Genomic DNA, 17,402 nt, shown 5'->3' on the forward strand with positions numbered 1-17,402 from the left:
TGAAAAGACGGGAGGACAAAGATCTTAATAGGAGTCAGAGTGCCCTCTGTGGGTGTCAGAAGAAAAACAAGGAGAGAGGTGCACCAATGGAAACCAGTCTGATGACAGCGATGCTACCTGCTTACACCTGCTGTAGGTGTGACGAGCTCAGACAGGTCAACTATCTGCACAGTTAAATGAACACAGCACAGTCACTGAGGTATCTGTACAGGGTTTAATGGCACACAGAGGCCCATACAGTACATTATGATGGTCTCAGCACATGAGCATCCTTTGACGAAAGTTTCATTTAGCAAAAGGCATACATGTTATTAAACTTTGTCACATTAATACACAAAGATACAACAGACTGGTGGGTTTGTAAGAAGCATACAGTGTGTGTGTGTGTGTGTGTGTGAAGTAAGAAATGTCATAAATTATTACAATATGGCCGCTGTAGAAAGCTTTTAGCAAGTGATTATGATGTTAAAATATCAAGAAGTTCATCTGAAGCAACGACTACAGCTTTACTTAAATTATGGTAAAAACAGAGTTCTGAAACTTATAACATGCCACCGGTGTGTCGTACACCTTTATACGCTGTGACATTTATCTGTGGATACCGGTCCGAGTTGAGTGCTGCTTCTCGGTTTATCAGTGAGAAAGAACGTCGGTGTGACCGTGGCTCAAAGACGCGCCTCTTCACCAAAATGGACACCTGAGGATTCACAATAAAACGAGTCAAACAGAGATCAAGTTGTGATCAAGCATTTTGAAAAAGAGCAAACTCCAAAAAGCTGACTGTGTACTGCCTTCCGTCGTGCATACATTCATATCGTCACGACGCGATTTAAGGCAGATTTCCGCCCTAACTGAACTCTGAACTCAGAGAGGAGTACTGACCATCCGATGTAGCACTGGCACAGGTTTTCATGGGAGGTGGCTTGCTTGATGAGGAGCTCCACTTGCGTTGGCACATCCAGCGTCTCGTCGTGAGAAAAGTCTCGACCTGAAGAGGGAACAAACTCGTCACAACGCTGGAACTTTTTTTTGGAGAAAAATCAATCTGGTGAAACGTAAGTTCCTTCAGAGTTTGAGAACACCACGGTGTTTTCAGGACTGTGTAAGAGCTGAACAGCCTTCCTCAACAGAAAAATGTGATGTGCTAGACAACAGTATAATAATATGTTTATAGATGTCAAAGTATGGATAACAACTTTGACAATGCGACAATTTCTTTACAGCAATTGACAAAAATATTGAGATCTTTTATTATGTTCTTATTTCACAATAAATCATTTTTGTTTGGTTTACATGTTAATTCATAAGTGGCGAGACAACGATGCAATATTAAGGTCAGATTAAGGGAAAATAATAAGAGGAGGACGATTTTTTTTTTTTTTTTACTTAGAATTTCAAGGGTAAAGTGGAAATGTTGAGAATAAAAATCTAAACTTTGAAAATAAAATTGACATACCATTTCGAAAACATGTTTTATGCCTTGCTCGTATATGGCAATTTCAACTTTATTTTAAAAAATGTTTTAGTGGCCCGAATACTCTGTCGTAGGAAAGTGATGCTTTATGTACAGTAAAAACTTCCACTTGACCACAGGATTTTTAACAATGCGAACAAATGATTGAAATGAAGGGTTCTGTATTTGCTGCAGCAGCTTGTGTAGAAGAATGAGTATCACGACTTCAGCTGCTATTCATCTCTAGTTTTGACCCTCGTGCTTGTCGAGCGCTGCGCAACTCACCTGTAAGTTTGTCCCGCACCCTGTTGATGATCTGAATAGCTTTCTTGTTGAGTGCCTCGGGCTGCACCAACCCATCTCCGACTTAAAGAGACACAAACACGCCACCATCAACAACAACTATTGACAACTGGAGAGACTAATTCTGCTCACTCCACACCGAGCCTCTTTGCAGCTGAAGGAAATCGGAGCGGATCTAAGTGCTGCCTTACAATAGCGCAGCGGTTGCACCGATCATTTATGACAGCGCGGGCGCTCGGTATTGTCGTGGTGAAATGAGCAGAGGAAGACTAAAGGGTTGTATAACGGCACATAATCCATGAAATGTGAGAATAACTCACTGAAGGAGTGAATGGATTCAGGCACGGTGGTCCCTGGTTTCTTGTGCGTGGTCTCTCCGAGGTCTATTCCCTCGAGGGCCTCTGCAGACGACACCACACAGACACGGATTTAAACACGTATTTGCATTACTAAGAATAAAACAGGAGGCTCGTAGCGAAGACGTACCCACTGACTGTCCAGCGGTGTACGAGTCGGTCCTGGTGCGGGAGCGCTTGTTGCCTTTGGTATTTGCTGTGGATGAGACAGGCACTGCTCATGACATTAAAATGATGACCTTTGTGAGTACTCCTTATTCTATATTTCATACACCACACATGAAGTAGCAACACTACTCTGAACTTTATAGAGGCAGAAAAATGAAGCTTAAAACATTAACATGTTGACTGATATTTACTAAAAATTCTGATGTCACAAAAATGCAGATGCGTTATAATTGTGAATTGTAATACATAATTTTTATGATAAAAAAAAATATACATCTACAGATGCCTGGATTATTATTATTTCTTTAAATAAGAAACCTCATTTATAATGAAACTGATGTCTTGGATTAAATGTCTTGAAGGCAACCTTAACAGCATTATTTGAGAGTGCCAGAGAGATTCATTCACTTTGTTCGCTTGAGTTTTAACCAATGACCTTTAGATGTCTGCACCACTTCTTTAAGCGTTTGCTCAATTTCTCCCCAAAATACAAGTGCAACAGAAGTCCAACGCAGCCTGATGTGATTACATTTAACGCTGCACATTCCTCACCACCTCAAAAAAGTTGTTCTCGCTGTAAGTGGAGTAATTGACCTTCACAAGGATGTTTGACTGTTTTTTTTTTTTGGGCTGTTGTGTTTATTTGAGGCAGAAATATGTCATTTTACTGTCAACTGTTTTCCTTTTTCTGAAACTCAGGCATTGTTCACACTACCAGCCCAAATCTGTTTTTTGTTTTTTTGTCAGATCCAGATTGTGTCTTGAAAGTTCGGAGGGCAAATCCAATCCGCTAATTTGTAAACAGCTATGTGGAAAGTCCGTCCTAAAGGTTTGAATTGAGAAACAAATCCAGTTTGCTTGCAGTCTGAACGAAGCCTCAGTGAGCACCATTAAAACATCCTGAATGTAAATCTGATGATGTCTTACTGTCCATGAGCCTCCAGTTGAGCAGCGGGTCGTAGACGAAGGCCTCCAGCACGGCCATGACGCTGTCCCGGTGCTCCCTCAGCACCTCCATCACTGTGTGGCAGGTGATCCTGTAGTTACCGTCCAGGCCCGTCACCTGACACACAACCAGACACAAACGTTACTAAAGGAAACAAACCCGTCACAACGTCGGACAGCTGTTTGAACGATAACCAGTGATCAGTGTGTTTGGTGTTGAAGAGCAGAATCCAAACTGGTGTTGAGGTTTAGTGGTGGTGCAGCCATCGTGTTTATATGTAGCTGACTGAATTGTACTTTAAGAGGCTTTTCAAACATATTTCTAACAAGAAAAAAAACAAAACCAAAAAACCGTTTCCGGTAGCTTAAGCGATGACACGTCGTAAACCTCTTACATGCCGAATTTTATTTCTTAATGCTTTCGTATTTAATTCCTTTTCTTCTTTGCTCATTAAGTACAAGGTACAGTGAGTCATGGTTTCTGATAAAACCCTGCATACTTGGAAAAGAGCAATTATTATTTTGAATAAAATAAGGCAGACAAAGGAGAAGCAGCTCAGAAACGATTCAGCTGAAGTACAGCAGAGGAACACTGCTGGTGTTTAATGTTGGGGACTTTCACACTTGAATACCTTGGAAAAATAAGAACCTATTAAAAAGATTTTTCTGCTACAAAGTTTTTGACTGAGCTGAGGCAAGCATTCTTTTAAGTTGTTTAAGCTAGCGCACACGCACACACACGCACACACACACACACACACACACACACACACACACACACACACACACACACACACACACACACACACACACTTTAGAGCGTCTCTCACAACACAGCAGAGTTACGTACCTCCATCGCATTGGTCAGCATCCTTGTCAGCCGGAACGGGATCTTCTCAGGGAACTTTTCTCTGGTCATGGCCACCTGTTTGACGTTGATATGAAGGTCAGTGTCTTTAATAAATTAATAAAATGTATACACACAGACGAGTTAAGAAGGCGTCTATGTTGAAGGAAATGCTGGCAAAGCATTTCCATATATTTTGGAGCCGTCCTGTTGGCAGGAGGTGTTACAGAATGTTCTTAGTGAGGGATTTTAGTGACTGCTCCTTCTCAAGGATTTATTTGAGCAATATTCCAGCTCAGTTATTAGTGCAAGACAAATATCTTTTAAAGATATTATTAGCAGCCAGTAAGAAGGCTGTAATATAAGAATGGCAACAGTCTGACTGGATAAATATTGTGACTAATGCTGAAGATATGGAGAGAATGACTTTTTCACTAAACCTGCAGGTTGATAGATTTTTGCAATATTGGAAAATAGATTGTGTGTGTGACCCTAAGAGATGACTTAATGGGTGAACTAGCATGTATTTCCATCATTGTAACGTCTGAATGAAGACGTAGGTGACCAACTGTGTTTTATAATGTTGTATGTATTGTAATTCTTGGTTTCTTCAGAAAAACAAAGTATTACAAAGAAATTAAGGTCAGTCTCAAATGACTAACAAAACAAAAAACAGTTGAGAATGGACTGAAAGAAAATCCCCACTCACCTCAAAACAGTCTCCAAAGTCAATGTGGAGGATCTTGCCGCTTAACCGATCCAACATCAAGTTGGATGGATGCCTGAAGAATAGAAAGATCCTATTATTAATCATGTTTTATGTTAATTGATAGTTTTCTAACCTTTCAATCAAAACTGAAGCTCACCTGTCACCCAGCCCAAGGATGTAGCCCACCATGGACATCACAGCCAGGGACCGGGTGTAGTTGGTTCTCCTGTCAAACCACACCTGGAGGAGAAATAACATCTGTATTACGAGAGCTCTCCTGGTTTCTCAACATACGAGCAGAATATTGTGAAAAATAGAGCAGATATCTCTAGCAGGCTGCTGAAAACATCTTTCCAGACACATAAACAAGTAGAACATCTGGTACACCGAGTACCAACGCTCCTAAAAAAAGGATTCAATTTGAAGGTCTGTTAATGAAATCCTGCAAAGTCTGTACTTTGAAAGTAGGACACACGCACAACCCAGAAAAAGCCGTTCTTCAGGTAGAACAACAGCTTTATTTCATTACAACTGTATTCTTTCAATAATCAGAAAAATAAGTGACTAGACGGATCATGTTTCCTCCGCGTCTAATGAAATCCTTTCCGCAGTGTCCACCAGGTCGTCAGTGACACGCCGTCTCACTGAGAAACATGTTCATTTATAGATATGCGCTTTATCTGTTCTACAAATGAGCACACTTGACATTTTACCCAGGAGCCACTGAAATATGAAAACGGATCCTGATAAGATCAAGTACCCTCCATCATCCTCCCCCAGAGCTGACAGAGGGAAGACACGGCGCCTCGTTCTCACCTCCGAGCTGGGGCTCTTGAGCCACAAGAGCTTGGCCAGGTCGTCTCCGGCCGTGTTGTTGACAGCGTGCTCGAACACCTCCACCTTCTCCATCAGCGTCAGGTGGTCGTAGTCTGGGGCCATCTAAAATACACAGTTGAAATACAGACACCCCTTAAAGCAGCCTCTATGTAGTCCCAGCAGAAAGTCAATGACACTTAATTTTGCATGTTAAATAAAAATGGAAACAAAGGATATGAATCGAAAAAGGATATAAATCATTTTCAAAAGGTGTATAAAGAAATTGAACAACTTCTTTAGTCCTACCGCTTCTATACCAGATATACTAATCTATTGATAACAGAGAATAAAGTGAGAATAAAGCCACCAGAGAGCACTGATGAACAGCAGCTTTTAAAGACTGCTAAACATTATTGGAAGAGCTTAGAGGAGACAATGATAGTTATTTCAACTTTAGCTGTCATCACCATGGTGATGGACTGTGTTCAAAATGTCATCGCTTACTTCACAGCAGTGTGATGTCATTTCAGTTACCAGAGGCGCTGCTGATTATTACACACCCACAAGGAAAAAGACATTTCCTTCGTTGACATACCTACTATACCTGAAAAAGTGAAATCAAGTGGGAAATATAGGCCCCAAAACATTCCCACATATTCTACATGTGATTGCCATGTAAAATGAATCTGCTTCAGGTTTTAGAAAATCACCAACTGGGCATGATCAGGTCCAATTGTAAGGGTATTAATGATCAAATACCGACTAATTGGCACGTAAACTTGCCATCTTGTAATTTGAAAGGCTTAAACTAAATGTAACACATCATTAATAATTCAAATATCATTTGCAAAAAAGCCATGTTATTGACTCTGCGACATTTCCTGTTTGTCTTCTCACAGTCTGGCAGTGTCTGTTGTTTTTTATTCTTGCGGAACAATGATTCAGGTCAAGGCTGGACATGATGTCATCATCCGAGTGTGGATCAATGAGAATTGAACTTCAGCTCTGTCCTTCTGCCTCGGTGCTTTCTTTTTGTTTGCCATGATTCCTTGAGGATACTCTCAATGAGCTCGTTGCACAGTGAGTGTCAAGGTCTTAACCTGCGGTTTCTCTGCTCCCACATGACATCTTCCTGCAGTGACCTTACAGCCAGAAAAATGATGTATTTGTGTGTTCTCCTTTGACTGATTGTGAATTCTGAGGCAGATATGTAGTTCATTTGGGACCATTGCGAACCTGTGAATGTGTTTTCATTAATGACTGATTTAATATTCATTAATATAATCCCTGAAAACAGATGCTTCCTCAGCTTTGATGAATCTATTTACGGTGAATCAATTTACATAAATATGAACTATTGCATTCACTATTATATATAGTATTTACTGAATGAGAATGAATACCATGTGAGCACATGAGCTAATTACCACAGCACGAATAAAAAACATCTTGATGTTAAGTTAACTGGGTGAGACAGAAAATGGAGCTATTACAACGTAAATAAACACATTCGGGGTGAGAAAAACTGATTTCACTTATTAAAATGGTGGAAGCAATGAATCTCAGTAGTCTCACCCTGAGCATGATGCGATGTTCAATGTTGAGTAAAATCTTTTTCTTCTCTCTGTAGTCTCTGATGAGGGCATGCAGGGTGTCACAGTGGGGCACCCAGCCAATCAGGCCGGAGTTGGTGGACAGGGGGATCACTGCGTAGCGCTGAATGCTGATGAATCCAACAAACAGAAGAGACAAACACAAACACACAATTCTTTGTCAGATATGTGTGCTCAAGATGTGTACAACAGACTCAGACTTTGTGTGTGTGTGTGTGTGTGTGTGTGTGTGTCTACCTTAGGTTCTTGCGCAAGGACGCCGGGTCATTGGCCAGCAGTGTGTTGACCAGACCAAACAGTTGCATGACTCTCTCATCCTGCCTCAGGTCCTCGTGGCCCTTCAACAGGAACATGAACTCGTGGCCATTACTACCTGCAGAATGGGCCATAAAACACAACATTGATGCACTGCTCATAGAGGGTTCGAGCATTATATAGAAACCATTAAACTGTTGGATTTGGCAGCACTTGCTGTTTTCTCCTGGGGGCTCCCCTGCTGCTCTGCAGCTGCATCTCCACTATCATCACCTGAAGTAATGCCTGGGAAGTTTGTTGCAGGCAATAAATGATTCCATAGCAACCACATCACTTCTGAACTAGGCTTTGTTTTAGTAATCCATCGCTTCTTGGTAACCCTCGGTTTGGATGGTACTTCAAAACAACAGATGGAAGAGACGGAAATAAAAAAGAATCCCCATTTGTAATTTCTATAACAGAACGGCCACAAAGCTTCACACAGCTTTATTTTTTTTTATCACAAAATGTGGATCATAAAATGCCGGCACACCTGCCTTCACAGATTACGCTGCTCACCCAGCTATGCTGCAATCAGCACACAGGTCCGTGTGTGTCGGCCCTGATAGCAGCCACACCGCCGCTCTCTCTCTCTCTCAGTCAGCCGACCAGCTCTATCTCTGGGTGTCTGCTTAACCGCAGCGCTCTCCCCTTAGGTGATTTCAAGTCAACTTTTGATGCAATGGTACCCCAAAACTCTGAACAGTGTGGTGATTCAGTTCCCTCAAGTAATGCTGCATTCAGGGAAGGTCAAAAATGTGTATTTTAGAATTTGTTTAAAGGCAAATGTCTTCGATCAGATTCAATAACAACTGAACATTATAATCCTTATGAGGGGAGGATTTATTGTTGGCCTGTTGTCTTATACTTTATGCCTCATCTGTGTCTGGTTTTAATGTTTTGGCGGATCAGTGTATATCTGGTGTATCTGGATGAGCTGTGACATCAACTCTGAAGTTTTCAGCATGACAGAGAGGAAAATGTACTTAATCTATCTGAAGTACGGATGATGTCACTTATCTAAATGTTCCACTATTTCAGCAGTGCTGTGACTTCTATATTACCTTCAATGGAGTAAACTGATCCTTCCAGTGGAAAGACTAAAAACAAAGTCCATGTTCTATCCCGAGTCTGCGTCTAACGACAATCCCAGTAAGCAACGTGTTGTGTGCCACTCGGGGCACCGAGCACCGACAGTAAATCTCGACTGCCTGCAGTGGGTGACAGGTCTTAATCTGAAGTCTTGCTCCAGAGGTCAGTTGATTTATTGGCCATCATCTTTTACAGGGTGTGTTGTGTAACACTGATGGGATAGATCAGAACAAAGTATCGCATTGTCTAGCAAAAAAGTGTGAAGCAGAGGGAGCCATTTGTGATTGATATTTTATGAATTTGGCTTCAAGACAAGGTGACTTTATAGTGCTGTGCCTTTTTTAAAAGCACTTCACTGTCATATTTCACATGACGCAGCAGAGTAAGGGATAAAGTGTCAGAAATATCTATTTCTGGATTCAATTTAATACCAATGAACGGTGTTGGGAGGGTTTTTGTCTGCATGCACTATTTCTCCTGGGGCAAAAAAAACCCCCAAAAAAACACATGACTTCTTTAATGACTGAACACTGAGCATGTTTTTTGTAGTGACTGGAATTCTTTTTAAAAAAAATTTTATTAAGTTCATCACTGGTTTAATCCTGCTTTAGTTGGGACAAAAGATTTTTACTCTCATATTAACCACACAAAACTTCACCTTGACTGATGAATTCACAATAACCCGTGGCCTTGGAGCTGTTAATTGTTTGGATAAAGCTACTATTCATATTGAATTTTCTCTCCTGACCATGCCTGCTGAAAGCATACGACTGGAAATACTCTTTAATCTATTTTCCTGATGTAATGGGTTCAGCGCCACAAGGCCCGAGCAATTTCCTCCTTATCTTACCCATGATGGTCAGCTTGCGTGGGCGCTGCTTGGAGGTGATGACCTGCAGCGAGGGGGCGATGGACTGTATGCGAATGATAGGCTGGTTGGGGTCATAAGTGCCGGGTACAGCGAGCTCCAGGTCCCGACACATCAGCAGCTTCGGAGACACATATTGTAGCTCCAGGGAGGTCAGCTGTGCGGAAAGTTGAAGAGGTGGAGATGTGACACGGGAAGAGACAATTAGTTTTTAGTCTGTTGTGTACACAAACTGCACTGACAACGCAGCGCCTGCCAACAGTGCCATAAGCAATATGCAGATCGTAGCAGACACTGGCTCTTATCCAAATGAAGGTTGTATCTTGAAAAAAAAGTTGTTTATACGGCAACCTTTTAAAATCACTCTGCAATGTTTCACTTTCTCAATGCATTCACTGCTCGTCTTCATTCAACCATCAGTTGTTTAAACTGCATCAAATCTGACTCTGGCAGACCATTTAAAGAGGTTTGTGGTTAAATTCTGATTGCACGAATGTACGTTTACAACCCCAACCTCTGGATCTGCTATTCATTGTATCCTGCAGAGGCTTTATTTCTATGTTAATGCCCTGTGGGGGAATACGGGCACTACTCCCAGCATGTTATTATGTTGCTGTGTATTTCATGCTGTGTACTATAATGTCCCAACAGGGTGCATCCCCCAGAACAGCTCTTTGCCACAATGTCAAATAGCGATGCAGTCTCCATTTTTTATTTGAAGTAAGAGCTGCTGACAGAACTATCTTTAATGTCACTCCTCTACAATGCGATGACAGTTGTGAGGAATGACGTGTATCAGTTCCATTTCATCTTCTCTCCAAAAGCAACAAGACCTGCGCTTAGGAAAGTTTAGGGCATCTCCACTCGATCCTGTACCAAACTAACTTATAGTACGACCTGTGTGCACAGTATCCGCATCACTTACCATTACGCAGTTTCAAAAGTGAGCTTAATTATCCAGGTTCAGGTATGCAATATCATATGAGCAGGGAATATTTTAAAAGGAGGATTAAGATACTTACTGAATATATTGAAATCTATAATGGTGAAAATTAAATGGTTGAAATCTGATGGAAATCTCTGTGTTTTTCATGTTTACTTGTCTTATTTACTTGTGTTTTGGAAGCTATTAAGAGAGTTACCCAGAATAAACTAGAACAACCGCCTCGTGGTTGTATGTCTCTGCCAACCAGTCAAAATGCAGTTTGCATAGAAATCCTTACAAAGAGATATGTAAATAAAATGTATTTGACTTTGTAAAACTCTGTTCTTCTTTTTCTGCTGTATGTTCACTCATTAGTGTGTAATTTTGTTGAGAGAATCGAATTCCTTGAATGTGCTCACATGCTTTTAGATGTGTTCCTCAGATAACACGGTCATAATAAGTGATCAGACGTATACGTATGGACAGAGAACCCTAAAACATATTACCGGTGGCCACATCTGTCCCCAGCCCAGAGGCATAAAATCAGCAGTTCTTATGATAATTAGTTGTGTAAAAAGCTGAAGGATAACGGTGCTAATATGAGCAAGCTGAGCAACGGGCCAGAATAAGATAAGAGTACTTGTACCTTGTGAAATTCATGCCACAAAACTATTTTGACTTTTGTGAATTTTACCTGATATAATATTATAATTTAGTGAATGAACTGGCAATAAAAGCAGCGATGCTATTCAATGAGGTTCTGCATTCCTCTTGGACCTGCATCATCACCGTCTCATCCTGAGCTGACAACTTTCACCACTATTTTTGGCATCTGGTTCGATGACTTCAAGGGAAATAGAGGAATGAAAGAAGTTCTTTTATTCTCTATCGTTATCTTCCATGTATATTTGTATGTTGGCAAAAACACAGTATCCATCACTGCTGAATCTCTTCCCCTTCTCGCCACTTTGCATGACTGAGAGACAGTGTGTTGGATTTACCTGTCATCGGATCAAAGAACAAGTCAGGACAAGAAATGCAAAATATATCTCATCACATCTGATGAGAGATTGGCGTGGACACAGGGATGCAGAGGAGGGTGGATGTTTCCCCGGGAGCTATGAAAGACATGCTGCTTCAGCGGACTCTTAACCACATTTCTTTGATTTACATTCCTTTTTCAAAGATGAGATTCACTGGTTGAAGTTTATGCCTCTTTGTCCTTCGCTTATCTGTGAATTGTACACATTCTTGCTGGTACATTTTACATGAGGCAGATGGCAGATGAAGATAGTTTACAAAAAAAATGATAATAATTGCAGTGATTCAATATTTTCGCTCACCTGTGGCAGCTGTTTGGAGATGCGTCTGAACACATGGTAGTAGAGGTCCCAGGCCTGCGTCAGGTCTTTTACGTTTCCAGAGCGCATGTACTTTCTGCACCAGTCCTGAGCCTCCATCAGGTCCCTGCCGTAAGCCTGCAGCACGAAGTCAGGCAAACACGTGTACCGAGTGACTTATACAGTTAAATGAAAATGGTTCGCCAAAGCAGGTCAATAAAACTGAATATCAGGCAATTGAACATCAATGTTCCAGCTTGATTAGTAAAGGATTTCTCAGAGCATTTTGTTTTTATCGCACATCTGTAAAGAACTTTGAAGCACAATTTATTAGAGATGCTGTTTTGGCACAGAATAACAGAAACTGAGATGTAAGAGTAAAAAATATCCCACCAAGCTGTGGAAATATAAAGCACAATAAACATTTCCTTCTCATCCTTCAGGAACTGAATGAAGAGCTAAACGCATTAATTTGTTGCATTTGTGTTTGAGGGTTTCTAGTGAATCTCAACAACAAAACCACAAGATCAATTTGTGGACACACTATTCTGCAAACATTGAGAGGTGAGGTTCAAGACCACGGTTTAAAAACTCAACTGAGGATGACACAAACCTGGTTAAAAGAGGTTTCTTTGAGCGTCTGGGGTCCCCTCTCCATCATGGCATGTAGAGGTTCCAGCACAGCGAACATACCTTTGACGTTGCGCTCACCAAAGTACAGACGTGACGCTTCCTCGAGGCCCTCGTGCCACATCTCGTGCCACAAGATGGCCACTCGGATGAGCTCCTCGCTCACCTGGATGAAGAAAAACAAAGATGAAAAGAGAACACTGATATTGCCTCTCAAAAGTCAGAGGCATGAAATATCAGGTGTCTGGTCTTCATGGATAATATTTATAAAGATACAGTGGCAGCAGAAGGAGAAGTTCTTGATCTGCAGTTGATCTCATGTCAGGATGGGTAAACAAAATGAAAGGTTAACTGATACATGCATAAAAAAAGAACAAACAACCACAAGGAATGTATTCTATTGAGGGATTACAGACCAGCAGAAACGCCCATTGACCCAAAATGAACAAACATACATCTTTTTTCTGTGTGAAGGTTCGGGATGATTTAATGTGGAATAAAAAAACATAAGAGATTAGATCTCTGTACCATCATGGCCTGCTGAACCAGAGTGTTGCAGTGTTCACACATGTTCTTCAGGATCTTGTTAGCAGCATTGTGGCGGGCGGTGGTGGTGGACTTAGAAGCCACAGTCAGTGGGTAGATCAAAGCCTGCAGGTGAACAGAACAATCACTGACTTCTAGTGTTCCAGCTTTGAGTAACTCAAATAAAGTGCTGTATTGGTTCTGTTCTATATTGCGAAACAAAACACGCAGCAGTGCAAGCAGACTTACCTGAGGATGATACCGCCCAATGTCTGTGAGCAGCTGGTGGATGAGACGACCCACCAGGGCTCGCGGGGTGTCGATTCGAGCAATGAGCTGAGGGATCACCTGCACAGGTACAGAGAAAGTAGAAAAGATTGAATAAACGGGGTTGACGTTTGAAATATGAAATATATATTTTGGCTAAAAACACTTCAAATATGCATTTATGCATGTGTTATTACCTGTAGCCAGGTGTCTATTTGAATGGTCTTGATGCCCTCCACCAGAGCTTCATTCACTTCGGGCCAATGACCGTAATCAAACCACAGAGTCAAAACCCTAAGCAGTTAAAAAAAAAAATAAAAAAAAATTAAAAAAAATCATGAAACAATGTGATCACATTCCACCACTAGAGGTCCTCCTATCCTCACAGACCACATCTGCTGGGTGTCCATGAATACAGATGTCTTTTGGTTGCTTGGACTGTGTTGCAGTCATTTAACTCACCTGAGTGTGTCCTGCAGGTTGTTTCCTCTGGATAGGGAAATGGAGCGGAAGAAACCTTGAACAGCAGGGACTGTGTACAGCAGCAGTGTCTTTGAGAGGTCCTGCAGAGGGACAGCACATAGAATTTTAATGCTTTTTAATGCATGGAAAAAAGGAAAAAAAAACAGTATGAGGAACACACTGTACTGTAGATGTTGTTTGTAGGTGGGGATGTTAAGGTCTGGAGAGTTACTGTGATTCAGAATTATCATTTCATCTTTACTGGAGACAGCAAAAATTGGGAAGATTTTATAGATTTTTTTCCAAAGCTGTCTATTCACAGTGAAGGGAGAAGATAATTGCAAGAATAATAATATGTTTTTTTTTCCCATTTTGACTTATTTTTTCACTATAGAAGATGCAGGGTCTTTGTCAAACAAATTATGCCTTCTTAGAAAGTATATGTGCATATTCTGTAGTTGGTCGGTAGTTTTGAATGTGTGGCATAAACGTGTGCACAAGATCACACATTGCTCCCTGGATGAGGTATGTTGCATGTGAAGGTTAAAACACTGTGTGGACAATGCAGACTGAGAGAAAACACCACTGAATGTCTAATGTAGATTTTCTGTGACTCTCACCTCATTGGCCTTCTTCTGGCCCGGTGAGGGAACGGGACTGTGATCGGTGCTGTCCACCTCACTGTCGCTGTTGCTGGCTTCACTGTTAGCGCTGGCACCGCTGGCGTGTCGCAGCTTCTTCTTATCATCCCGTCCTTGGTTCTGGTGTTTGTAGTGCAGCACCGCCTCGAAGTTCATCACAGCCCAGGCGTGCCAGGCCTGCCGACAACATGGCACAACCTGAGTGAAACTGGTTCTCCCAACAGCTAGTTACTGGAAATAACTTGCACATTTGTTCATGATGTAATTTTCCAGTTAACCGTGGGACACATATCTCCCGGAGGGCTGTAATTTTTCAGATCCAAACATATGAGTTTGATGTTTGCTGTGTTATGTAACCAGCTATTAAAGGCTGGAAGCTGAAGGGGGTTGGTGAAGATGGATGGTGAAAGGGTATGGTGACATGTTTCTAGCCTGAAGTAAAGGCATGGACAAGAGAAAACAGAGAGGGCTCTTCCATTAACTCGTATCTTTTGATGTGTCACAAGGGGAAACCACAAGTATACTGATGTAATGAGAAAAATAAATGAGCCTTGCAGACAAAAAACAAAAACTAAACAAACATCTATGTTATGACGTGTTTGGTTCAAGGGCAATAAACCGTAGGGGTCTTAGGTCTTCCCGGTGACACATCAGTGTCAGGGTCATATCTTACAGACACAGCTGGGATTTTACTGCAGCGAGCGAGAAGTCAAAAGTGAAAGGTCGGAGTTGAAAGGGAGGGACTGACCTTGTACCAGTTGCGGTCATGCTCAGTTGAATTGCTGTAATACTGCAGAACTTTGGGAATGGTGCTCTCATTAATGCCCTGCAGACTGAGCTGCCACTCCCCCAGCTTCAAGAAACATCTGCATGGAGAAAAAGAGACAAAGAGAGGGGGAAAATTAGTCTGATACTATTACTTAAATGACTTGTTTTCAACCGATCAAAATATTATATTTACATGTCCTCTATATTTACAAAAAGAAGCCCAGTATAGTGTAAATTATAAGCCTTATTAAATCCCTTAAAGGCAGTAAATAAAAACAAAGACATCTTTGGGCATTTCCGAGAAAAAAACAAACATCAAAACCTTTCTAGTAGGTGTTAAAAGTCACTGAGGTGTGAGGTCAATGTCATGAACGCTGTCACTGATATGTTGCTAAGCACAACATTCCTGGAAGCGACCGGGACCAGATTTTTACCTTGAACATTTCTCTCCTGTTGAGCTCTCCGAGCTAACTGCAATTATTTCCTCATCTGGATCATCTACCTGTCTCCTGGATAACATCCCAACTAAACTCCTCCAGGAAGTCTTCTCTTTAATTAATACTTCCATATTAGAGCAGATCAACCTATCTATTGTAACCGGCTATGTACCACAGACTTTTAAAGTGGCTGTAATTAAACCTTTACTTAAAAAGCAGACTCTTGATCAGCTGTTTTAGGAAACTATAGACCAATTTTGAACCAAAGGTTTATTTCTAAAATCCTGGAAAAAGTTGTTGCAAATCAACTTTTTGATCATTTACGAAGGAATGGTCTGTTTGAAGATGTTCAGTCAGTCTTTAGAGTTCATCATAGCACAGAAACAGCTCTGGTGAAAGTTACTAACGATCTTCTAATAGCCTCAGATAATGGACTTGTCTCTGTACTTGTTCTTTTGGACCTCAGTGCCACTTTTGATACGATTGATCATACGATCTTATTACAGAGATTAGAAAATGTTACGAGGATCAAAGGAATTGCATTAGACTGGTTCAAATCCTACTTATCAGATAGATTTCAGTTTGTTCATGTAAACAATGACTCTTCCAGACAAACAAGAGATAGTTATGGAGTTCCACAAGGCTCAGTGTTAGGCCCAATACTTTTTATTTTGTACATGCTTCCATTAGGAGATATCAGCAGGAAGCACTGCATCAACTTACATTGTTATGCAAAACCTCAGAAACTATTTCTCTAATCACTTAGTTACTCTTGATGACGTTCTCTCGGTCTCCAGCACCACTGTGAGGAACCTTGGAGTCATCTTTGATGAGGATTTTTTCTTTAGTCACCAGATAAAGCAAGTCTCCAGAACTGCCTTCTTTCATCATCCTGACAGATCTTATAGAACCACATCATCCTGACAGATCTTATAGAACCACATCATTCTGACAGATCTTATAGAACCACATCATCCTGACAGATCTTATAGATCCATATCATCCTGACAGATCTTATAGAACCACATCATCCTGACAGAGATCTTCTCTCTCAGCCTGCTTGTGGTTCCCAGAGTTTCCAAAAGTAGAATAGGAGCAGATCCTTCAGTTTTCAGGCTCCTCTCCTGTGGAACCAGCTCCCAGTTTGTGTTTGAGGAGCAGAAACCTTCTCTAGCTTTAAGGTTAGACCCAAAACTTTCCTTTTTAATAAAGCTCATAGTTAGAGCTGCTCAGGTGAACATGAACCAACCCTTAGTTATGCTGTTACAGGCCGAGTCTGCTGGGGGACCTCGTTATACACTGAGCTTCTTACCTCTCACTCTTTCACTCTCTATAACTCATATCTCACCATCACATCTCATCAACTTCATGCTTTTTCTCTCCCATAGTTTCTTCTTATTGTCTGTTGACTCTCCATTTAGTTCCTTTGCTCGCGTAGTTTCTGTTCTTTCCTTTGCAGATGTCCCGTCACGGAGCTGCATGTCTCTACTCTGTGATTTTCAGCCCCACCAACAGTTCATGTTTTGTACCTCTATACTGTCCTTTTCTCTCTCTGCTCTCCTCTCACCCCAACCGGCAGATGTTCTCCACCCCTGAGCCTGGTTCTGTCGGAGGTTTCTTCCTGTTAAGAGGGAGATTTTTCCTCCCTCTGTTGGAGGTTTTTCTCCCTTAAAGAGGAGTTTTTCCCTCCTAGCTTGTGGGAATTGTTGGATTGTTGGGTTTCTCTGTATAATGTTGTAAAGTTCTGCTGTAAAGACTTTAATGTGTTAAGTGCCATGAAATAACCGGTGTTGTGATTTGGCGCTATATAAATAAAATTGAATTGAAATTGAAGTGTATTGAACAGAAGCTCTGCAGTGGCAATAACTCAATGACTACATGACTACATTAGTAATAAGGAAACAAATGCTCTGTCGGGACAAGCCAGAAAGAAATATCGCAAG

At 41.3% G+C, this 17,402-nt stretch overlaps 1 protein-coding gene across 2 annotated transcripts in view; it reads right to left on the reverse strand.

Moving 5' to 3' along the window:
• Positions 1 to 200: 200 nt before the first annotated feature.
• Positions 201 to 17,402, reverse strand: part of mtor (mechanistic target of rapamycin kinase) — an 84,565-nt gene continuing 67,363 nt past the window's right edge. The window contains exons 38-58 of one of the 2 annotated variants that reach the window (XM_069140227.1): positions 15,003 to 15,120; positions 14,234 to 14,431; positions 13,614 to 13,714; positions 13,349 to 13,445; positions 13,134 to 13,232; positions 12,888 to 13,010; positions 12,343 to 12,525; positions 11,733 to 11,867; positions 9,447 to 9,621; positions 7,448 to 7,583; positions 7,173 to 7,320; positions 5,598 to 5,720; positions 4,939 to 5,021; positions 4,782 to 4,854; positions 4,076 to 4,150; positions 3,208 to 3,343; positions 2,243 to 2,308; positions 2,077 to 2,157; positions 1,739 to 1,819; positions 883 to 988; positions 201 to 697 (exon numbers count right to left, since the gene is read on the reverse strand). In XM_069140227.1, coding sequence (XP_068996328.1) covers positions 682 to 697; positions 883 to 988; positions 1,739 to 1,819; positions 2,077 to 2,157; positions 2,243 to 2,308; positions 3,208 to 3,343; positions 4,076 to 4,150; positions 4,782 to 4,854; positions 4,939 to 5,021; positions 5,598 to 5,720; positions 7,173 to 7,320; positions 7,448 to 7,583; positions 9,447 to 9,621; positions 11,733 to 11,867; positions 12,343 to 12,525; positions 12,888 to 13,010; positions 13,134 to 13,232; positions 13,349 to 13,445; positions 13,614 to 13,714; positions 14,234 to 14,431; positions 15,003 to 15,120 — 2,353 coding nt within the window. In that variant the 3' untranslated portion in view covers positions 201 to 681. Of the gene's footprint in view, positions 698 to 882; positions 989 to 1,738; positions 1,820 to 2,076; positions 2,158 to 2,242; positions 2,327 to 3,207; positions 3,344 to 4,075; positions 4,151 to 4,781; positions 4,855 to 4,938; positions 5,022 to 5,597; positions 5,721 to 7,172; positions 7,321 to 7,447; positions 7,584 to 9,446; positions 9,622 to 11,732; positions 11,868 to 12,342; positions 12,526 to 12,887; positions 13,011 to 13,133; positions 13,233 to 13,348; positions 13,446 to 13,613; positions 13,715 to 14,233; positions 14,432 to 15,002; positions 15,121 to 17,402 lie in introns of both variants that reach the window. The other variant, XM_069140226.1, reaches the window with a different exon arrangement.

Source organism: Embiotoca jacksoni, unplaced genomic scaffold, assembly GCF_022577435.1.
Source record: "Embiotoca jacksoni isolate LCO1_2020_lvr unplaced genomic scaffold, fEmbJac1.0.p SCAF_9, whole genome shotgun sequence".
In the NCBI taxonomy this organism is placed as follows: Eukaryota; Metazoa; Chordata; class Actinopteri; family Embiotocidae; genus Embiotoca; species Embiotoca jacksoni.